This window comes from Antechinus flavipes, chromosome 2 (genome assembly GCF_016432865.1).
Source record: "Antechinus flavipes isolate AdamAnt ecotype Samford, QLD, Australia chromosome 2, AdamAnt_v2, whole genome shotgun sequence".
In the NCBI taxonomy this organism is placed as follows: Eukaryota; Metazoa; Chordata; class Mammalia; order Dasyuromorphia; family Dasyuridae; genus Antechinus; species Antechinus flavipes.
This window is the reverse complement of record NC_067399.1, coordinates 36,503,896-36,527,969: the sequence shown is the minus strand read 5'-3', so window position 1 is coordinate 36,527,969 and position 24,074 is coordinate 36,503,896. Positions and strand designations below refer to the sequence as shown.

The window sequence follows — 24,074 nt, the reverse complement described above, 5'->3', positions numbered from 1 at the left end:
GTGGACCAAAACATAATATTTATACTCTTTCTGTTGTTTGCTTGCATTTTGTTTTCTTTCTCAGGTTTTTTTTCCCTAATCCCATTCATAACCCCATTATGGCTGAATATGGTTCCATGAGCAAGGAGTAATTGAGAGACAGTGTACAGTTTTGGTTATAAATGAGTTTTAGAGTACCATAAAGGCAATCTAGTTCATTACTGTCAGTGTAAAATTGAATTTCATCTACCTTCTTACTTAATGGAAAATCCTCATCTCTCTGAGTTTTGCATAGATTTAAATACCTCTTTTGTAGACAAAAATGACTCATTCTGCTGGTAAACCCTGTGGAATTCTTGTTTCTTATTTAACAACTTCTACATTTACACATCATTTGGTGAAACCAATCTTGAGTTTTGGGAGAGTTCTGCCTTACAGAAATAAGCGTGGTTCTGTACATCAGATCTCAGAAAGCTGCCCACTCCATTTCTGCTGCATTATTGCCAACAGTGTATTGACGTTGCTTTCCCTCCAAGTGAGCAACTATTCTCACTAGAGAACCTACTGACTTCAAGTCTTTTAGTAGTAATCTTATCATTTTGACATCACTTTTGCTGCATGTGAATGTTGGGCTTGGAGAAGATAAGACTATGAATGGTCTAGCATTGTGCACTCCACATCATTTTTGTTACTCTCACATCCTTACAATCATATAATCCATTAAGCGTCAGTATTTGCTGTAAGGTTGCATCCAGAAAGTTGCATTAAAATCTTATACTATACATAAAAATTGTAAGAATTCTGATGAAAACATTACTAACCATGACACAAAGGCATCAAGAGGACTAAGGTGAAAAATAAAACAAAGTTTTAGTCATAAATCATGTTAGAAACTTTTTGATTTGTTTCAAAGGTCTTGTTTTCCTTTATTTTTTGTGTTGAGAATTTGAAAGACAAAAAAAATACATTTTTGTTCAATGGAGAAATACAATTTGATTTTACATATGCTAAAACTGTTCTTTATCAATTCTCTGTTCATTCACATTGGTATTTTAAGAGACATACTAGTCTTTTTCCTCATTCTAAACAGATCCTGATGGAATGCCCTCTTTATCCATCAAAGAGGAGCCTCCTGATTCTACCTTAAGGCAAAGGCAACAGCTTCTCACCTCTCTACAAAAGACGTTACAATCACATTCAGGGGCAATCACAACAGATGCTCTTTTTGGGACTTTTCCCTTCATAGAAATCCCTGATCCTAACAATCCAGGACAGGCTGGACAAGAGTACACCTATTTACCCAGGAGTATCTTTAAGAACTTAAAGGCTGCATCAAAGAATTATGGTCCTATGTCTGCGTATGTTGATTCTTTTAATAATGGGTTCAAGACTCTGTCTTACTATCTCCCCTACCCTCATGAATGGTACACACTTGCTTGTATCTGCCTAGATCCAGGGGATTTTCTAATTACTCCACAGTTTTGGGGGAGCAATGCAGATTTAAGCCACTGGACAACCAGGCTAATAATGTAAACATCACTCAGGAGCAACCAGCTGAGATGGGTCAGTACACTCAATTAGAGGGGCAATGGTACTGTACCATGCAAGCATACCTGCAGATTGCTGTCTGTGCCTTAAGGACCTGGCAAAAGCTACCCTCTGCAAAAGATAGGAATTTCTCTTTCACACAGATCAAACAAGGACCCACTGAGTCCTTCAGCGATTTCTTTGCCAGACTCATGACAGTGGTGATCAGAACCACAGGAGGACAGATCAATTTACTCTTAATGACTATCAAAAGCTCTTGGGTGACATCCAGTGGTTATGCACAAGATTGCCATTAACAAATGCTCAGTTGAAGCCCTTTTATGACACTCCCAGGAGATCCACCTTTAACTTCTCCCAGCCTCCTCTCTTTTCCTCTTTTAACTCCCAAGGTCATTTCCTTAATGATCTCTGGCAAAGCGGTGTTGCTCACATTTCTATGTTTAGTTGCCTTCATTATGTCCATGTCTCTATAAACACCGATTCCTCTTTCACTTTTGCCTCTGCACACAGTTCTCAGAACACTGTGGTGGTCAAAGCTCATTTTCTCCACACTTTTCCAACCTTGGACGGCCCAGCCTCTCTTAAGACAGACAATGGTCCTGTATATGCTTCTTCTGATTTTCACACATTTTGTACTTCCTTCTGTTTTGGTCATTCCTCACATCTCACAAGGTCAAGTGATTATTCAGTGCAGGCACCTGAACATCAAAACCTATCTTTAAAAGCAGAAAGAGAGAGTTAATGGCCTTGTGCAATCACTCTCCCTAGTGACACGATTAGCACAGTACTCCTTCTTCTCAATGATACATGGCATCTCCATTCAAATTGACCTTTCAACCCACAGAGGCCAAGAACAACTCAGTAGGAAAGTTTTGGTGTTACAGTATAATGCCTGGGCTAGCTCTCTGGAGGGCCTCAGAATCAGTCAGAATCAGGATCAGTCAAAGTCCTTGGTTTTTAGGAGGAGAAGTGAAAGAGGCAGGCAAGCTGCTACAAGGCTTGCCAAAGATGAATCCTGGACTCTGGAATTTGGAGCCTGAAGTCCTCTCTCCTCAGAGGGCTGTGGGCTCTGACCTTTTCCCTCAGCCTTTCAATCTTTGCCTCTGGTTACCTCATTACAACACATTCAGCCAGTCTTGAAGAGAGACATCACATCCCCATATTTATAGAATCATTATCACACCTTGAGTAAGTAATTAGCCTTAAGTGCTCTTCTGTCTTAGATTCCAACAGACCTTTTCAGAGTTCCAGCCCTCTACATTACAGAGTGTGAATCTCTACCCCCTCCCCCATTAAATTTCCTAAATGTCTCCTATTGTAATTCTCTCCCCTTGATTAGGTAAACCAGTGTCTGCACTCAAGGAGCTTATTCTTTGAGTAGAAGATAACACATAAAGGAAATAGAAAAAAGGAATAGGGCAAAGTGGAGAAGGTTCCTTTTCAAATCTAAACCCCCTAGCCCTGATTACCCTCCTTGATTTCCTTGTGGAATTCAGCCTCTCATTTCTTAGGTTTCAATTTTCTAATTTAAGTTTCATTTTTCCAATTCAATTTTCATAACTCTGTAGAAACTGTGAAAAGTAAGTCTATTTGTAAAGTTTTGTTTCCACAGAGGAAAAACTCCAAATAAAACTTGGCACTTATGATATTGAGCTAACTTTAATGAATTTGAATGGGATAAATGAGTGAAGACCTTTCCTGGCAATGTAGCTTGAACTATGTCTTAAGAGTGACTTGAGACTTTGCAATAACGAATTGAGCTATAGCTAAAAAGTTATAGATGTTCCATTGTCTTGCATGAACATTTCCCTTCATCTTTTCCTCCTAGCTCTTAATTAGCATTTAAGTACTTCTTTTAAAAACAATCATGATTTTGGAAATTCAGATAATAAAATTCTCTCATCCAAGAACATCTGCTTGTATAACAGAACAGATCTCTAGGGAAATTTAAATCGAGTTTCTTATTTACTAGTATCCTTTTGTCTCTGGCATAGATTTCCATGTTTAAAGTGTAAACTTGGACTTCCCCAGACAATAGGAGAAAAAGTCAGGTGGGGCGGGGCCTTCTGTGTTTAGGCTCTATTTAATCTTGTGTTTTGAAGTTTGTACTTAGCATTCCTATACTGATATCTTGTCTGTTGGGAGTTGCCCTTGTAATAAATCATTAAAAAAAAATTGTTGTTGTTTATCTTGAAAATCTCTCATTGTAATGGGCATAAACTAGAAGTCTTCCCAGGGTGAAGCAAGGATGTCCATTATCACCACTATTATTCAATGTAGTACTAAAAGTGTTAACTTTAGCAATAAGGAAAGAAAAAGAAATGGAAAGAATTAGGAAATTCTGTTATTATCACTATATCATTCATTGCATATGAATCCTAGAGAACAATTTAAAAAGTAATCAATAATTTTAGCAATGTTGCAGGATATAAAATAAACCTATATAAATTATTTGCTTTCTATATATTACCAACAAAGTCCAGCAACAATATATAGAAAGAGAAATTCCATTTAAATTGATTATAGACAGTATAGAAATACTTGGGAGTCTACAGGCCAAGAAAAATCCAGGAACTTTATAATTACCAAACGCTTTGACACAAATAAAGTCAGATCCAAATAAATGGGAAATTATCAGTTGGTCATGGATAGGCTGAGCTAATATAAGGAAAGAGATAATTCTAGATAAATTAATTTATTATTATTATTTAATTAATTAATTTTCTTCAGTGCCATTTGAATCAAATTATCAAAAAATACTTTATAGTGTTAGAAAAATTTTAACTAAAAACTCATCTGGAAAAATAAAAAGTCAAGAATAACAAGGAAAGTATTCAAGAAAATTCAAAGCAAGATTGTCTAGCTGTACCATATTTAAACTAAATTGTAAAACAGAAATCATCATCACTTTTTGGTAGTGGCTAAGAAGTAGAGTGATGGATCAGTGGAATAGGTGGAACAAGACACAGTAATCAATTACTATAGTAATCTACTGTTTGAGAAACCCACAAACTCACTATTAAGAAAACTTCTGGGAAAACTAGAAAATAGTGAAGCAGAAACTAGACAAAGCCCACCATTTTACAACATATACTGAGAATAGGTCTAAATAAGTAGAGGATTTCAACATAAAGGATGATTCCATAAACAAATTAGAAGTGCAATAAACTATTGTTTATGTGTCAGATCTGTGGAAAAAGGGCAAAAATTATAAGCAAACAAGAGATAGAGAACATTATGAAAAGCTAAATGGATAATTTTGATTACATTAAATTTAGGAAGATTTGCACAAAGTCAAGGCAACCAAAATTAAAAGGCAAGCCAAAATTGCGGAAACAATTTTTGCTGCTAGCGTGTCTGATAACATCCTCACTTCAAAAATATAAAGAGGAATCAAATTTGTAAGAATACAACTTATTCCCAATTGTTAAATTAATAAATTGTTTTAAAAAAAAGATAATTTTCAGGTAACAAAATTAAAGCTATGTCAAAACAAGAAATGGTCCGACATTATTGATTAGAGAAATGCAAAATAATAGGTTGGCTAATATAATAGAAAAGATGGTTGATATATTTTGGAGAGGAGGTGAAAAAAATTGGAAAACCAATGCATTGTTGGTGCAGTTTTGAACTGATGTAACCATTCTCTTCATTTACAGTCATTTCATCACAAATGCTTGAAAATCTTCTATTTCCTTGAATGTTTATCTTTTCCCCTGACATATCACACTGCATTTTACAAAGTTGGTGATACTTGGTTGCAATTCTAGCTCCATTTCTTTCCAGAATATCATATTCCAAGTCCTTTGATTCTTAATGTAGATGTTGCTAAATTTTATCTTATTCTGACTGTGGCACCTCTATATTTGAATTGTTTCTTTCCAGAAGCTTACAATATGAATTTGTCTATAATATTCTTGGGAGTTTTTATTCTGGGATATTTTTCATCAGTGAATTCTTTTAATTTCTAACTTGCCCTCTGGTTCTAGAATCAAAAGGGTTTTCCTTGACTATTTCTTGAAAGATGATGTCTAGGCTTTTTGTTTTTGGATCCTGGCTTTCAGGTAGAACAAAAATTCTTAGATTATCTCTCTTGGATCTATTTTCCAGGTCAGTTGTTTTTCCAGTGAGATATTTGATATTATTTTTCATATTTTCATTCTTTTTGGACTTGCTTTATTGTATCTTGATTTCTCCTAAAATCATTAGCTTCCATTTATTCAATTCTAATTTTTAAGGAATTATATTCCTCAATGGGTTTTTGTAACTACTTTCCAATTTGACCAAATTTTTTATTTAAAGATATATGTGTGTGTGTGTGTATACATATATGTATGTATATATATGTGTGTGTATACATATATGTGTATATATATATTTACATATTATATAAATAATATTGTTATTTAAAGATATTTGAAGAGGTCTAGAGGAGGACTGAGGGAAACCCTACTTTCACTGTGCCATCTTGATTCTTTACCCAGATCCAATCATTCTGGGGATCACTTTGGAATTATGATTAAAGGAGCATAAATCTACACATACCCTAAAACATCACTACTAAATCTATCTCCCAAATAGATCAGAAATAATGGAACAGGTCCCACATGTACAAAAATATTTAAAGCAGCTCTTTTTGTGATAGCAAGGATTAGAAGTTGAGATGTTCATTAATTGGAGAATGACTGAACAAATTTTGGTATATGAGTGGAATGAAATACTGTTGTGCTATAAGAGCACTGACAGATGACAGAAAACCTGGAAGGACATATATGAACTGAAGCTAGGTGGAGTGAACAGAACCGGGAGAACATTGTCCACAACAACAACAACATTTGGCAATGATCAAATTTCATAGACATAAATCTTCTCAGCAAAAAATTGATCAAGGAAATTCCAAAAGAATCATGCTGGAAAATGCTATCCATACAGAGAGAAAGAACTATAGAGTCTGAATCCAGATTGAAACATATTATTTCACGTTTTTCCTCACATCATCGCCATGCATGGCTGAGTTGACATCTGCAGAGCTGAAAGACCCAGACTCCAGTCAGTGTGTGACAGACTGTTATGCTTTCCTGATGTTCAGTCTTAGTGAAACCACAAATAAAAGTCTAATAAAATAAATTCGCACAGGAGCCATGCTTGAAATATAGGGCTCTGTCCTTTGTGTCCATCTCTTTTCTGTCAGAATGCCAGTAACTCCCTCCTAGGTCCCAAGCTGTTCTAGGTTTGCCCTGGTCAGAGTTCCCATAGGATCCTGCTTTCCCTCCTGGGTTGGAAAATGGCCTGAAGCTGGCTGGTGTCCAGAGAGAGGGAGGCAGCCAAGATGGGGAAAGGGCCAGAGGCCAAGAGACGGGAAAGTCATCTGAAGGATCAGGGAGGCTGAGCTTGGGGCAGGATCAACATGGGACATGTAGAAACTGCCTTCAACTATCAAAAGGGATGTGACAAGGATGAAGGGATGACTTGCCTTGTACCAAATCACAGAAAGTTGAGCAGAATGGGAAAAGTGCAGAGAAGCTGATTTTAGACTTACCTAAGAACAGACTCCCTGGGAGTGAGAACTATGTAGAAAGGTAATAATCCATTACTGTAAATAGTGACAATAATAACACCTACCATTCCTATGACTCTTACTAATTGCCAGGAACACTACCAAACATTTCACAATCACTTTCTCACTTGATTCTCACAACCACCCTAGGAGGCAGATGCTATTACAATTGCCATTTTACAAATAAAAAATTGAAACAAATGTTAACTAATTTGCCCAGAATCATACTACTAGGAAGTAGCTTATTTGAACTTGGGCCTTCCTGACCACATGCCTGTCTCTGTCCACTGCTCCTATGGGAGTCTGTTCCCATGCACCAGAGGTCTCCTATCAAAGACTATAAGAGTTCTTCTAAGGATTTGGAGAGGGCGTGTTTGGTCAGGTATGGAATAGAGAAAATTACTTTTGGGGTATGAACTAATTACTTAGATTGTGTCACTCCTTTGTAAGTAACTGGAAAGAAAATCAAGAAATTATCAAAAGTCACAGCATCTCCCTCTGACACATGGAAACCTCTCCCAAGAAGCAAGCCAGATAAGTTTAAAGGTGTGCACAGTTTGATAACTTTTGGGGCATAATTCCAGATTGCTCTCCAGAAGGGCTGGATTGGTTCACAACTCCACCTATAATGCATCAGTGTCCCAGTTTTCCCGCATCCCCTCCAACATTTATCATTATTTTTCCCTGTCATCTTAGCCAATCTGACAGGTGTGTAGTGGTATCTCAGAGTTGTCTTAATTTGCATTTCTCTGATCAATAGTGTTTTGGAACACTCTATCATATGAGTGTAAATAGTTTCAATTTCATCATCTGAAAATTGTCTGTTTATATCCTTTGACCATTTATCAATTGGAGAATGCCTTGATTTCTTATAAATTAGAGTCAATTCCCTATATATTTTGGAAATGAGGCCTTTATCAGAACTTTTAACTGTGAAGATGTTTTCCCAGTTTGTTGCTTCCCTTTTAATCTTGTTTGCATTAGTTTTGTTTGTACAAAGGCTTTTTAATTTGATGTAATCAAAATTTTCTATTTTGTGATCAGCAATGATCTCTAGTTCTTCTTTGGTCACAAATTCCTTCCTCCTCCACAAGTCTGAGAGATAAACTATCCTATGTTCCTCTAATTTATTTATAATCTCATTCTTTATGCCTAAATCATGTTCCCATTTTGATCTTATCTTGGTATACAGTGTTAAGTATGGGTCTATGCCTAATTTCTGCCATACTAATTTCCAGTTATCCCAGCAGTTTTTGTCAAATAATGAATTCTTGTCCCAAAAGTTAGGATATTTGGGTTCAACAAAAGGCAGTTTTAAATGGTCACAGTAGATCTTTGAGAGGAAGGAAGGCTCTGAATTGATATGGGATAGAATGATATTAGAAGAGATTGCCTTTGTTCCATGGATAGGAGGCTTGGAAGAGTCAAAAAACAGTGCCTGCCTTCAAGGAGCTTACAATCTAATGGAGAGACAATAGGCAAGTGATACATGCAAACAAGTTATGTATAGGATCAATAGAAATAATTAACAGAGGGAAAGCACCATAATGAAGAGGTGTTGGGAAAGGCTTTCTGTAAAAATGAGATCTTAATTAACACAAAAGAAATCAATAAATGGAAAAAAAGGAGGGAGGGTTTTCTAGACATAAAGGAAACCCAAAGCAAATGGGTCTTGCTTGTGGCTCATCTAGGAGGCGGGTATCATTGAAATGAAGATTAAGTGCTAGAACATCAGGGTGAAGAAAGACTGGAAAGTTATATAAAAGGTCATCAAAGTCCTTGAATATCAAACATAAACCCTGGTGTTTGATTCTGGAGGGCACATGGAGCCCCCTGGAATTCATTGGATAGGAAGGATGACACAGTCAGACCAGAGCTTCTGAAAAAACTCACAGTGTTAGCTGAATGGAGGATGGATTAGGGTGGGGAAAGGATGAGCAGGCAGCTTCCTCAGCAGCTCTGGCCACCAGACATCGGCTGTGTCAGAGGAGAGGTGAAGGAATATCTGAGAGAGATTGCAAAGGGGAAATTAATAGGTTTTGGTGACAGCTCAGCTTGGTGTACAAAGGGGACCCAAGGAAGAAAGTTTATTATAATTGCATTGCCAAATAAAGGAGGCTAGTTTCCAAAAGATTTTGGCAAAAAAAAAAAAAAAAAAACGGAGCTAGAAAGTAAATGTTTAGGGAAAGTGAGAAGGACCAGCTGCTTCATGTGATTGATATCCTATAATTTTATGGCTTAGAGGCGGAGTTAAGGAGTGCTCTGCTTCTGACTTTGTGCACAGGGGCAATACCCATGATTCTTTGGACAGAGCTCATGGAGAATCTTCTGGAGGTGTGTTTTTAGGCCTGGAACATCAATGGGTCAAGTGGTGGGCACCGAATTTTTTCTTAACCTGGGACAATTTTAAGCATCTCATTATTATTGCTCATTAGTTGATCACAGATCTGAGAGTCAGCAGTGTTTGTGGGCTCAGCATCCCGGTCACATAACAGTGCGTCATTTTTAACTAAATCACTCCCCAGGTGGGGGGGCTTAGGGATTATTGCTATACCTGCCCTAGAAGCTACAGCACAGAACTCAGATGTGGGGTGGGCGGGGGCAGTGAGAGACAGTGGGGAGTTCAGTAGGAGTCTGCGATTATTTCAAAGATTGTTATTTGCTCATTGACAGGGAAAAGTTGCAGAAGGGGAAGCTTAAGTCAGAAAGAGAGCAAGTGCTGTTTCAGACCCAGTGAGGTTAAAATGTCTACTGGGTTTCCAATCTGTGTTGTCTAAAATGCCAGCTTGGAGGGTGGGAGAGAGATGGGGCAAGAGAGGGAGATCTGTGACTTCTCAGCAAAGCAATGAAAATTCAATCCATGGGAGCTGATGATGTCACCAAGGGAAGTGATATAGAGGAGAAGAGAATGGGGGCCGAGATAGAGCCCCGAGGGACACCTACAGTTAGAGGGCAGGATCTGGGGAAGGATCCAGCAGAGATGAGGGAGAAATCCTGACCCTAAAATGACCAATCATTTCTCTCCAGGGGACCAATGATGAAGTGTGCTGCCCCCTCCTGGCAGAGAAGTGATGGACATGGGGGACGAGACTCCTATTTCAGGACCAGCTACTCTGTGGATTCATTTTGGTGGATTCTTGGCTGGAAAATAAATCAGGGCAGTATTCTCACAGCCCCAGCATCTTCCTCTGAGACCCAGAAACCTCCCCCGAGGCAGCCCAGACAAGCTGCCCCCAGCCCAGCCGAGGGGAAGGAGAGGCCCCTGGGGCCCTGATGCTCCCTCAGCAGCTGCGGGGGAGGTTTTTGTTTGGGGCTGTATCACTGTGGGAGCATTGTAATAGCCACGCTGACAGTAATAGACAGCAGCGTCCTCAGCCTCCATGTTGCTGATTGTGAGGGAGAAATCTGTCCCATACCCACTGCCGCTGAACCGGGCAGGGACCCCGGATGCCAGGTTAGAAACATCGTAGATGAGGAGCCTGGGGGCCTGGCCTGGTTTCTGTTGGTACCAGTTCAGGTAAGTGCTAATACCCTGACTGGCCCTGCAGGACATGGTGACTCTCTCTCCTGGAGATGCAGCCAGGGAGGCTGGAGACTGGGTCAGCACAACGGCCCCTCGGGCATCTGGAATCACAAACACAAGAGAAATAGTGAGAACAGCGCGGGGCCATCTTCCCAGCAGGAGAATCTCTCTGACTGTGGTGAATTAAACTTTCAGTGCTGGGTCCTGCCCCCATGATCACCAGTTCAGAGCCATATTTTCTCTCTGACCCTCAGAATCCCACACTTCCCCTCCTGCTCAGGGGGACAAAATACAGGCCTGTCTCTGCTCTTCCTCACTCACCTGGGAGCCAGAACAACAGGAGAAAGAGCATCTGAGCCTGGGACCCCATCTCTATGTGCCTGAGTCTGAGCTGCCCAGCCCCTGCCTCCCCAGCTGCCTTTTTATAGCTACTCTCAGCAGGAGCTTCCTGGGCTGGCAGTGAGCCATGCAAAACAGCCCAGGGAGGGAGGCTGCTGCCCAGAGGCAGGGCCCAGTGATCTCCCCTCTTGGCTGGTGCACAAAGTCAGAAGCAGAGCTCTCCTCAACTCCACCTCTAAACCATAAAATTATAGGATATCAGTCACATGAAATACCAGGTCCCTCCCACTTTTTCCTAAACATTTACTTTTTTGCTCCATTTTTTTTTTTTTGCCAACTTCTTTTGGAACCTAGCCTCCTTTATTTGGCAATGCAATTATACTAAACTTTGTTCCTTGGGTCCCCTTTGACCCCCAAGATGAGCTGTTGCTAGAAACCATGCATAAAAGACTCTCCTATACCTTAGTGCCTACGGGCACCCCAGGAAACAAAGAAGCCAAGAAGAACGTGACTATCTGTGCGTAAACTCTGATACGGTTAGCAAACACCCTAAATTCCTGAGATAAGATAATGTGTGTCCCAGGAAATCAGTCATCTCCGCCCAGGAACTAGATAATGAGTATGCCCCAGGATGTCAGCCACACATGTGGTCTGACATTCTTCTCTTTACATTGCAACCCCCCACCCAGAAATCATATATAACTAAGACCCTTTTCGTTCAATAAATGAGAGATCTTGCTCCACCTCAACTCGTCTCCCTCCTCATTTCTAACCCCATTCCTTTACAGGCATTAGCCTTACAGGCATTGTCCACCTCGAGACCCACATGTAAGTGACCTGCTGATGGGTCATCTGGCGCCCAACGTGGGGGCCCCGAGGTTGGACACTTGCCCGGCAGATTAGGAAGAAGCCCATTCGTCCGGACCTGCTACGAGACCGCTCCACGGAGAGCCCCGCAACTGAAAGGTGAGTAATCATCTGCCGCATTCATGGGGACTAACTTAACTAAAGAACAGGCTTTTATTAAGGACCTTAAGAGTAGCCTTAGAGAAAGAGGAGTAAAAATTAAGAAAAAGGATCTTGTTCGGTTTTTCCTTTTCATTGATGATGTCTGTCCCTGGTTCATTGTCAATGGCCCTGAAATCCACCCTGCTAAGTGGCAAAAGGTGGGACGGGATCTTAATAACAAGTTGAAAACCGAAGGGCCCGAATCTGGACCCATTCATGTTCTTTCCTATTGGAATCTGATTAATGACATTGTAGAATATGCCTCCCTTGACGGGGGTACACGACAGTTACTCATTTCTGCAGAGTCCTGTCTCCTCTTTGTTCCGTGCGGCATCCATCCAGTCTCTCCAAAAAACAGGGAAGCCGTCTTCACGACCTCCGTCAGGGATCATTGAGATCCCTTCCGTCAAGTCTATCTACCCCCCACTTCCCAAAGAAGGGACTCCCCCCGTAGAAAGCAATCTCGCATACCCCGTCTTCCCAGCCGCCGAACCTAAACTCCCTGTGAAAAATGAAAGTGAAACTCAGGATGCCCTTAGCGCCTCAGACGTTGCTGAATTAGAAAGCAAGGCCGCAGGGTATATTCCACCTCCTTACAGCTTGCCCCTTCTTACTGCCCCGATACTTAACCCCCCTGTTGCCCCGGTCATTGACCTCACCACAGCTAAGCAAGACTTAACTGAAAAAGTAAAAAACCTTCTAAATACCGACAGGTTTAAAAATTCTGAGACGGGTATTTTCTGGGACGCTGGAAAATATCCTCTGGGTATGTTATGTGTTATATGTTTGTTTAATGTTGTAACTGTGTAGTCTGTGTGATGTGTGTTCTATGTTCTGTGTGATTTGTCTGTTTTATTGGTTGGAAAAATTTTTTTAAATGGAGCTCCATGTTTGTCTGTGTGTGTCTGTGTTAAAAGGTAGCAAGCTTGTAAGAGATAAGGATTCAGCCTCTGTGTGCAGGCTTAGAAAATATCAAGAAGTTTGAAAAATCTTCTCTCTCTTCTGTCTCTGGCTGACTGCAGCAGCCTGTGAGAAAAAGGGAGAAAAGGGAGAGAAAGGAAGAAATAAAAAGAAAAAAAAATAGATTGAAAGGGATTTGAAAGTTTGGAAAGTTAATATACAGCATTATGCTAACATTTAAAGGAAAGACGTTTGAATGGAATATCTAGGCATTCTCTGTGAAGGCAGAGTAAAGCACTAAATGGGCTTGGAAGTTCACAGAAGCCCCTTTGGATTCTGGAAGGGAAAAAGGGAAACAAACTTCTCTCTGAGGGTGGGGAATCCTGGAAAAAGCCCCTAGTTTGTTTTTGCTGATTTAAAAGCTTTGTTAAGTTTTAAGAACAATGATTAAGAAATTTGGGAATTGGTTGTTTGAAAATTTGCTTGTGATTTAAAAACTTTTAACCTGTTGTACTAATTTTGTAAGTACATGGAATTTAGCTATTTTAAGGACAGAAAAGGTTTTTTTTCCCCCTTGAAACAAAGCTTACTAGAGTAAAGAGCAATAAAATTCAAACTTACCCTGGCCTGGGCAATAAAAAGCTCTGGAAATAAGATGCTAATAGTTGTTAGAAGGAATGTGGTAGAAGAAAAACTTTTTAACTGTCTTAGTTTGATTCAGTTTGTTACCTTCTGAAATATATTGAGTTATTTGTTAACATAAGTTATTACTTTAAAACCAGCCCTGCTGGACATGTGTGAGTTTTTGTGGAGGTTTGGGTTATTCACTATAGTGTGAATCTTACAAGTTTTTGAAGGGAAAAGGAAAGAGGAATGCAGGTGATTTAGGAAGGACTGATTTGTAGGGGAAATTAGAGGTTTGCATGGTTTTAGGAAGGTGAAAGGAAGACTTTTGGGAGTAGGTGAAGAGATGGGGGAGGGAGCCTCCCACCCCCACTGCCTTCTGCTACTTTACCAAAGGAGCATCTGGGAAGGAAAGTTCTTTAAGGAGATTGTTTGTTTAAGTATGTAGTCAGAAGGAAAGAGAAAGTTGGAAATGGGTGGATTTGGGAAGAAACCTGATATTGGAAAACTGATGGGTTAAATCTTGAAAAGGATCCCCATGTAGGAAATCGAGTGGGGAACCTGAGGGAAATTTTTTTTCTAGGGGGTCAGAGTGGAGGAAGGGTGGCCACATGGAATCCTCTTCTCCCCTCACCCCTCTAAAGTGTGTTCCTGCCGTTTTTTTCTTATCTGATTGCGACAGTGCAGCAACCTGTGATTTTTAAGGACATGCTTACTTTTAGGTTAATTGATTGAATATTTGTTTCTTGATACAAATATTTTAAGAGATATGGTCATAAATGTGATCCATATTTTGGTAGAAATATTTCTAAGAGTTTAATTGCTATGTTAAAAAAAAAACCTTGAATTTTTTTTTTTGTGGAATTGGGTCTTTTGTATAAGTTTAAATTGATTGTATTGGGTCATCCTGAGGTTATTTAAAGAGCCTCTGAACATAATAGTTTTTTTTTTTTGTCCTTTTGAAAATGTTTCTGTTATGGACAATATGCAATTTGGGATCTTTTTCTATGTATTGGGTATTTTAAAAGCAAAATGATTTGTATGTATAATGTTCACTTATGTAACATCTACTCAGATATGATAATTGTTCTAAGTTGTGAACTTATTGAGACAAAATTTCTTTCTGTTATTACTGTAAAGTTATGATAAATCTTTGTTTAAGATTTATCAGAAATTTGATTAATGACATCTGTTATTGGAGGTAAAAGTTTTGGGGCTTAGAGTTAATTAGTTAATGCTATTTGGGAGTTTTAAAGCTCCACCCTCTGACAGTTACTGGGACAATTGATTGATAAGCTGTTAAAACTCAACTGCTTATGTTATGTTATAGTTATGTTCTTGCATTTTTCCTTCTGTAACTGATCTCTCTGATCAGAGCAATGGTCAGTAGAACTGTTAATGCAATTCAATTATGTTATGCCTTGCTATTTTCAGTCTGGCAATATGTAATCATTGCATCCTAAATGCTTGGGCAACTGAGTATTTCGCCTGGTCATCTGTCTGTTACTGGATATTGGTGTTTTGTTCCTTTAAGGTTTCTACATGATAAGTGGACAATTAACAGAGGTCTGTAAGACTGCAGCCATTTGCTTGGCCTGTAAAGCAAACTCATCTCTTCACATAGGAAACTGCTGGCCAATTTATTTTGGCCTCCTCATGTTTTGCAGCAGTTTGGTGAACTGAGTCTATCTGAGACTGATCTAATCTTTATTTGCTAGATTTGTGTTTTTGTTCTAGATTTTGGTCAAATTACAGATGTTGGCTTGCTTCTGGAACCTGGATCAGCTTTGATCAGCTTTGATTGTCACCACGGCACACACCCACTCTGCAAGGAATGAGAACCTCCTATCACTTCACAGCCTGAAGCAGCAGTTTGTACATGAGACCATGGACTGGACCCTGCATCGAGTGTACTTTGGACTGATATGAGGGACTTTGGGAATGGTTGATGACTGACTGTTAAACCTTGCCTGGATCATCTATTACTGTGTGTTTAAGACTTGGGATGGGATTTGTTAAAATTGTGTAATTATTGCTGTTATGTTTGAGGGCTTTTTAGGCCTTTTTAGGAAATGCTACTGTATTAGTCTGTTATGTATAGGGATTTTGATTTGCTCTTGGGATTTATATGGGGAATGGTCATTTGATAATTCCTTTCTGTGAGAAAAAAAGGGGAGATAGAGATAGAACATTGGGAAACTGGTATATTTTTTTCAAAATACCTGAAAGAATGGGAACGCCTAGCTCCTATTCACTTTGCCTTAAGCACTTTTGCCCCACCCCCTATCTTACTAGTTCAGATTGAAGTTGGATGCTTTAGTTTTAGAATCCCTTATTTTGTTAAAATCCCCCTGGCTGACAACCCTTCTTCCTACTCTTCCGGGACCGTTCGTGGCTATTCTTCTTATTTCTTTAGGACCTTGGCTGTTTGCTAAGTTAACTGGTTTTGTTAAGTGTCAGGTTGATGCAGCTGTTCAGAAGAAAGTTCAAATCTACTATCAATGCCTTCCTAAGGCAGATTCTTATGAAAACCTCAACATCAACGAGCCTGGTGCAGCTTTACAATTTTCTACCATGGTTATGAATGACCCCTGGTATCGCAGATTGTGGACTCGGTTGAAGTCCCGCTGTGCCGGCCGTGGGTGAGCCAATGACGGGATTATTGTGGGCCCGTTCTCCAGAAGCACACCCCGGAAGTTTGATGCTGGGGTGCTGGGATGGATGCCGCCCACATAGCCTAAGACAGGGGTCCTGCCTTTTTTCTGGCCTTTAAGGTCGGATTATTTGGGTACTGAATATGGACACCGGCCACATAGCCTAAGACAGGCCTCCCACCCATATATAAATAAAAAGGGGGACATGCTAGAAACCATGCATAAAAGACTCTCCTATACCTTAGTGCCTACGGGCACCCCAGGAAACAAAGAAGCCAAGAAGAACGTGACTACCTGTGCGTAAACTCTGATACGGTTAGCAAACACCCTAAATTCCTGAGATAAGATGTGTGTCCCAGGAAATCAGTCATCTCCGCCCAGGAACTAGATAACGAGTATGCCCCAGGATGTCAGCCACACATGTGGTCTGACATTCTTCTCTTTACATTGCAACCCCCCACCCAGAAATCATATGTAACTAAGACCCTTTTCGTTCAATAAATGAGAGACCTTGCTCCACCTCAACTCGTCTCCCTCCTCATTTCTAACCCCATTCCTTTACAGGCATTAGCCTTACAGGCATTGTCCACCTCGAGACCCACATGTAAGTGACCTGCTGGACGGGTCAAGCTGTCACCAAAACCTATTAATTTCCCCTTTGCAATATCTCATGGATATTCTTTCTCCTCTGCCCTGTCACCATCAAGATGGCCAGAGCTGCTGAAGAAGCTGCCTGCGCATCCTTTCCCCACCCTAATCCATCCTCCATTCAGCTAACACTGTGAGTATTTTCAGAAACTCAGGTCTGACTGTGTCATCCTTCCTACCTAATGAATTCCAGGGGCTCCCTGTGGCCTATCACTTGTTACTGGGGCAGGGTCCTGGCTGTGCTCTGCTGCTGTCCCCCATTGTTCCTTCCCATGACCATGTCCTGTTTTTGCCCCTCCCCTTGCACATGGCCCATCCCTCTCACAGACTATGAGCGTTACTGTCCCAGAGCCAGACCCTGATCCCTGGCTCCCATCCTTATGTCCTCCATAGCCTCCGGGTGGTATTTTCTCTCCTGCTCCAAGAGAATACCTATTGCACAGCTGGATATTTGCAAGAACAGAGGCTGAATTATAGATGAGACACGTGCCCTCAGAAAAGAGAATTTCCATTATTTTGAAATCTTCACTTGTCAACCATATCTGCCTTGTGATGGCCAGGTAGTGCAGTGAATAACGTGCTGGATCTGGAAGCAGAAGGTCTGAGTTCAAATGCAGCCTCCAACCCTTATTAGCTCTGAAAGCCTGGCCTAGTCACATATCCTCTATCTATTTCAGCTTCCTCAGTTCTAATTTGGGCATAAAAATAGCATCTAACTCTCAGTGCAGCTGTATGGATGAAGGGTTAATATTTTAAAAACACTTTCCAAACTTTAAAGCACCATATAAATTCCATTTATACGGCCACAAAGCAACACATTCCAGATAATGAATACTTTATTTATTTTTCCACTGATGAATTCTTTTACTTTTTAATAATAAGTCCCTGCTAAAGCCACACTGGCTCTCAGGTAGATGACTATTTTCCAGGTGAAGGACCAGCCTATTATGGAGGACTCTGGCAAGAATCTTGTCAACAACAACTAAGAGAGGGCCCCCCTCAATTTTAAAGAAATAGATAAATACATTTAAAAAAGAAAAGACTTAGGAAGAGCTGGACATGATAAGCACTAAATAAAGTCACACAAAGAAGATATTGATCATTTTATCCTAGACTAAAAATTGTTCATTACTGATGTAAGACGCATGCCTGCATCATTTTTTTGGATCGTCAGAATATTGCTTAGTTTAAACAAAGATGAGAGGAGGGAAACACATGCATTTCCAGTTGAGGATATGTGTATCAATTGGGGAATGGTCTAATAAATTGTGGAAGACAACAACAACAAAGAGAGAGTGAATGTTATTGTGTGATCCACATTCTGTTCCCACAGTTGTCTCTCTGGGTGGAGATGGTTCTCTTTGTCACAAGATTATTAGAACTGACAGCAGTCATCCCATTGTTTGAAAGCCACAGGACTTTCATCATCAGAATTGATCGTCATGTAATATTGATGCTGTGGTGTACAATGATCTCCTGGTTCTGTTCATTTCACGTAGCATCAGTTCATGTAAGTCTCTCCAGGCCTCTCTAAAATCTTCCTGATCATTTCTTTTTCTTTTCTTTTCTTTCTTTCTTTCTTTTTTATGTTGAGGCAATTGGGGTTATGTGACTTGCCTAAAGTCACACATTTAGGAAGTGTTAAATGATTGAGACCAGATTTGAACTCAGGTCCTCCTGACTTCAGGACTGGTGCTCTATCCAGTGTGCCACCTAGCTGCCCCCTGATCATTTCTTATAGGAAAATAATATTCTGTGACATTTATATACCATAACTTATTCAGCCATTCTCCAACTGATGGACACCCATTCAGGTTCCAGTTTCTTGCCACTACAAAAAGGGCTTCCACAAACATTTTGAACATGTGGATCCCTTTATTTCCTTTAAGATCTCTTTGGAATATAGAACCAATAGAAATACTGCTGGATCAAAGGGTATGCACAGATTGATAACTTTTTGAGCATAGTTTCAAATTGCTCTCAAATCTAGGAGTATGAAAGGGAGATTCAGCATTTCATGTAGAATATATTATTTTTGTTTTTTTTTTAGAATGTATGAAAATCATTTTTCCTATGTTCAAGTTTAGATTTCTTTTTTAAAGTACAGCTTTCCTAGTAAGACAGAAAGGAAATAATGTGGAATGTTGGAGGGGATGTGGGAAAACAGGGACACTGATACACTGTTGGTGGAATTGTGAACACATCCAGCCATTCTGGAGAGCAATTTGGAACCATGCCCCAAAAGTTATCAAACTGTGCATACCCTTTGATCCAGCAGTGTTTCTACTGGGTTTATGCCCCAAAGAGATACTAAAGAAAGGAAAGGGACCTGTATGTGCCAAAATGGTTGTGGCAGCCCTGTTTGTAGTGGCTAGAAGCTGGAAAATGAATGGATGCCCATCAATTGGAGAATGGTTGAGTAAATTGTGCTATATGAAAGTTATGGAATATTATTGTTCTGCAAGGAATGACCAGCAGGACAAATACAGGGAGGACTGGCGAGACTTACATGAACTGATGCTGAGTGAAATGAGCAGAACCAGGAGATCATTATATATCTCAACAACGATACTGTTTAAAGATGTACTCTGATGGAAGTGGTTCTCTTCGACAAAGAGAGCTAATTCAGTTTCAATTGATCAAGGATGGACAGAAGCAGCTACACTCAAAGAAAGAACACTGGGAAATGAATATAAATTGCTTGCATTTCTGTTTTTCTTCCCGGGTTATTTCTACCTTCTGAATCCAATTCTCCCTGTGCAACAAGAGAACTGTTCGGTTCTGCACACATATATTGTATCTAGGATATACTGTAACCTATTCAATATGTAAAGGACTGCTTACCATCTGGGGGAGGGGGTGGAGGGAGGGAGGGGAAAAATCGGAACAGAAGTGAGTGCAAGGGATAATGCTGTAAAAAATTACCCTGGCATGGATTCTATCAATAAAAAATTATTTTAAAAAAGGCAGAAAGGAAAATGACATGTATTGGAGGAAATATAGGAAAAATGAGACTGTAAGGCATTGTTGGTGGAATTGTGAAATGAGTCCACCAGTCTGTAGATAAATTTGGAACTATGCCCAAAGGGGTATAAAACCATGTATACAACAATAACACTACTAGGCATGTATCACAAAAGAGATAATTAAAAACGAAAGAGAAGAAAAAGATCTACATGAAGAAATGTAGATTTGTATAAATACAAATATTTACAGTACCATTTCCCCCAGGTCAAAAAACCCATTAACTGGAGAATGGCTGAATAAATTGTGGTATGTGATTAAGACAGAGTTCTTTGGGGCAATGAGAAATGATGAGCAGGATCCTCAAAGAAAAACCTAGAAATGCAAAGTGACATTTACTATGTACAAAGTTAACAGGAATAATATAAGAGTATCTGCTGGTAATGACTTTGCTATTCTTAACAATACAATGACCCATGATGAAAATGATATCCATACTTAGAGAAAGAATTTACTGTGTCTGAATACAAATTAAAATAAACTTTTGCAATTTTTATTTTTCTTCAGTTTTTAAGAGGATGGGGAGTATATGTTTTCTTTAACAACATGACTTTTATGGAAATGTTTTGCATTAACTTCATATGTGCCCTTGTAATAAGAGGGATGGTGGTGAAGAGGGAGGAAGGGAGAGAATTGGAACTCAAAGTTTTAAAAACAAATGTGAAAAAAAAATTGTTTTGCATGCAACAAGAAGGGAATGAAATATTAAATTGACATGTACATATACAAAAGAGATAGCCCTATTTATATGCAGAGATCTTCCATTACTTTGAACCAGACCTCACATGATATGTATAAATGTCACTCAGGTGCTGTTGAAATCATGAACACTTGTATCCTTAAATCACATTTCTCTTTCAAATGCTTTATAGAGGTATTTTGACATTCTCATTTGGCTTTTTCATTTATACAATGTATACGGGTAGTAGGATTTTTTTCAAAAGGTGGCATTATAATTACTTATAAATTCTATTAGATGGTAATTTTGCTTATTCTGAGTTTTAAAAATATTTCTAGATTTATGTTTTGCTAAATTTTTTATATTAATTCAAAAGGAAATCCCATCCAATTCTTCTAAGACTCCTCTGAAAACAAATACTAAAGAAAAATTGTGGGCAGAGTTATAAATTTTTTTCAATGAAGACATAGCTATATCCATAAATTCCATATTATGAGTAATATATTCTGACTTAAATTTATTTATATCTTTTCTTTTTAAATTTGTTTACACATGTATCTCTGGGTAGTCCTATAATCAAAGGAGTATGACAAATACTAAAAAATAATACAGGAGACATAGTTCAATAAAAATCAACAAGTAAATTAGCACAATATAACACAAAAGGGTAAGAGTCAATTTCTCACCTCCTCTCCTAAGTTAGAATAATTGCAAGAATGAAGCATTCAGCTTTGTTGGGATGTTTTTTGTTTTCATTTACATCATTGCAGCACTTATATTTCATATTTTCCTAGTGGTGCTTAGAGAGTCAAAGAAGAGACATATGACAGAGAAGAACAAATGGAAACAAAGAATTCTTAAGAAAGGGAAGAATTAAGTATCTTATCCAAAATGTGAGCTCACAAATATGGCAGGTGACAAGAGAAAAGCAAAATTGTTGAATGATTCTAAAGCTCAACTGTGACTGATGATGTCTAGAAAAATAGAGAAGTGCCCCAGTGGTTTGGGTGGAACCCTCCCAAAGAACTTAGGAAGGATGTGACTAAAGGGGTCTCACTGCATGGACAAGAACGGCTGAAATGGAAGGCCCAGACTGCAGCGAGTGTCTGACAGACTGTGACACTTTCTTGGTGTTCGGTTTTAATGAAACCACAAACAGAGTCCAACAAACTGAATCTGCAGAGTAGTCGTGCCTGACGTGTGTCTCTCCTTTGTAACCATCCGTAGGAGGCCGGTAACACCCTTCTAGGTTCCCAGCTGTTCTAGGCTTGTCCTGTTCAGAGCTTCCTGGAATCCTGCTTTCCCCCCTGGCTGCCCCGTGGGAGCATGGCCTGAGACAGGCTGTGTCCAGGCAGAGGGAGGCAGCCAGGATGGGGAAAGGGCCAGAGGCTCAGAGGCAGGAAGTTTGTCTGAAGGAGCCAGGGGAGGCTGAGCTTGGAGAAGGCCCAACATGGGGTATAGAATAACTGTCTGCAGGTATCCAAAGGGCTGTGACGAGGATGGGGGTGGGACTTGTTCTGCCCAGCACCAAAGGCCAGAAATGTGAATAAAGGGGGTAGGTGCAGAGAGGCAGAGTTTGGACGTAAGAACAGACTCTTTGGCAATGAGAACTGTCTAGAAGAGTAACTGATGACCCAGTATTGGAGGGAGTAATGATGATGATGATGGTAATAATAATAAGTAACATTCCTAAAGTGCTTACTTCGAGGCACACTGCTACATGTTGTACATTTATTACCTCACTTGATCCTCACAACCACCCCAGGAAGTAGATGCTATTAAGATTCCCATTTTACAGATAATAAAATTGAAACAAAGCGAAGTGACTTGCCCAGCATCACACAGCCAGAAAGTGTCTGAGACTGGCTTTGAATTCAGCTCTTACTGACAGTACCACTCTGTCTATTGCCCCACGTAACTCCCTTGTCCCCCTGAACTGGAAGTCTTCAAACAAAGGCTATAAGAACATGTGTGGGGATTTGGAAACAGAATTATTGCTCAGGTCTGGGTCAGAGAAGCCACCTTTGGGTGTCATCCACTTATTAGTTTTATGTCACTCTGTGATTCTTGTCTGAAAAAGAAACAAGGTCAGAACTCTCACAGCCCCAGCATCTTCCTCTGAGACCTAGAAACCTCCCCCGAGGCAGCCCAGACAAGATGCCCCCATCCCAGCTGAGGGGAAGGAGATGCCCCTGGGGCAGTGATACCTCCCTCAGCATCTGCTGGGCAGGTTTTTGTTCGGGGCTGTATCACTGTGGGAGGATCGCTATACCACTGCTGACAGTGATAGACTGCAGCGTCCTCAGCCTCCACTTTGCTGATTGTGAGGGAGAAATCTGTCCCAGAGCCACTGCCACTGAACCGGGCAGGGACCCCGGACTGCAGGGTGGTTGAACGATAAATTAAGAGTTTGGGAGCCTCTCCTGGCTTCTGTTGGTACCAATTTATGTAATTACTAACACTCGAGCTGGTCTTGCACTTAATGATGACTTTCTCTCCTGGAGACACTGACAAAAATTCTGGAGACTGAGTCACCACAATGGCCCCTCTGGAACCTGGAATCAAAAAGAAAAGATAAAACACCATCCATATGTCTTCATTATCCTGGACTTTCAATTCAGAATGAATAAACACAGGGAAAAAGCAAATTTTCTTCCTCTCTCCTAACCTGCCCCAGACACATCCCAGAGAAGGTCAGAAAGCAATGAGCATGTGCAGGATCCCTCACCTGAGATCCAGAGCAGCAGAGAGCAGAGGAGCTGAGCTTGGGCCCCCATCTCCTCCCCTGGCCTTGGATGCTGCTGAGCAGAGACCTCACCCATGAGCTGGCATTTATCTGGGTCCTAGCAATTGTGACTGTCCCTGGGGAGACATGCAAATCAACAGATGTAGGCAAGAGGAAGTAGAAAGACAGAATGATTTTAAGAGCTTTCCTTTCAAATAGCTAGACTATTGATAAATTCAACTCATAAAAGATATATTATCCTGTCTATTCCCCCAAACAGTGGTATCAGACTAAAATCCCCTTTGCGCTATATATTGATTTAGTTTTGTTATCAATGTTTTATTGTAATTTTTGTTAATTCTGTTTTCCTTTTTTAAGCTTTTACTAATTTTGAACTTTAATTTAGAGAGACACAAAAAGGAACATTTCTATGTATGGGACACATCATGAAAACAAGATTCAATACATGAATTTCCCTTTCAAACCATTTCCTTTTTTTGAAAGTATAATAAATATTGTTTTCAAAGTTATCCTGTTTTTCTGCATTTTCTTCTAAGTTTTCTTTTGTTCTTTGCTTTTCATTTCACATTTTTCTCCTTCTCTTCCTAACTCAGTCTATAGAAAGCTACCATTAAACATAATTATGTATATATAAGTATATATTCATATGTCACACAACAGTATACATATTTATGATTATTAGTTATTTTTATATATGAATAATGTTTTCTTTTATAGCTTCTTTGTTGCCTACATGAGTATTCATAATACTCAAAAGTCTTAGTCATTCGAAGTTTTCTATAGAACATTATTCCTTGTACAATGGACAATATTTTCTTTCTTCTAGTCATTTCATTCTTCATCAT

General features: G+C 39.7%; 2 gene segments (V, D, J or C); both read right to left on the bottom strand.

The window, feature by feature from the left end:
* Positions 1-9,863: 9,863 nt before the first annotated feature.
* On the bottom strand, positions 9,864-11,023 carry LOC127547561 (immunoglobulin kappa variable 3-11-like). The segment is given in 2 exon segments: positions 9,864-10,708; positions 10,929-11,023. Coding segments are annotated over 2 exon segments (552 nt in total).
* Positions 11,024-22,580: 11,557 nt separating this feature from the next.
* On the bottom strand, positions 22,581-23,277 carry LOC127546368 (immunoglobulin kappa variable 1-39-like). The segment is given in 2 exon segments: positions 22,581-23,038; positions 23,212-23,277. Coding segments are annotated over 2 exon segments (507 nt in total).
* Between the last annotated feature and the right edge of the window lie 797 nt (positions 23,278-24,074).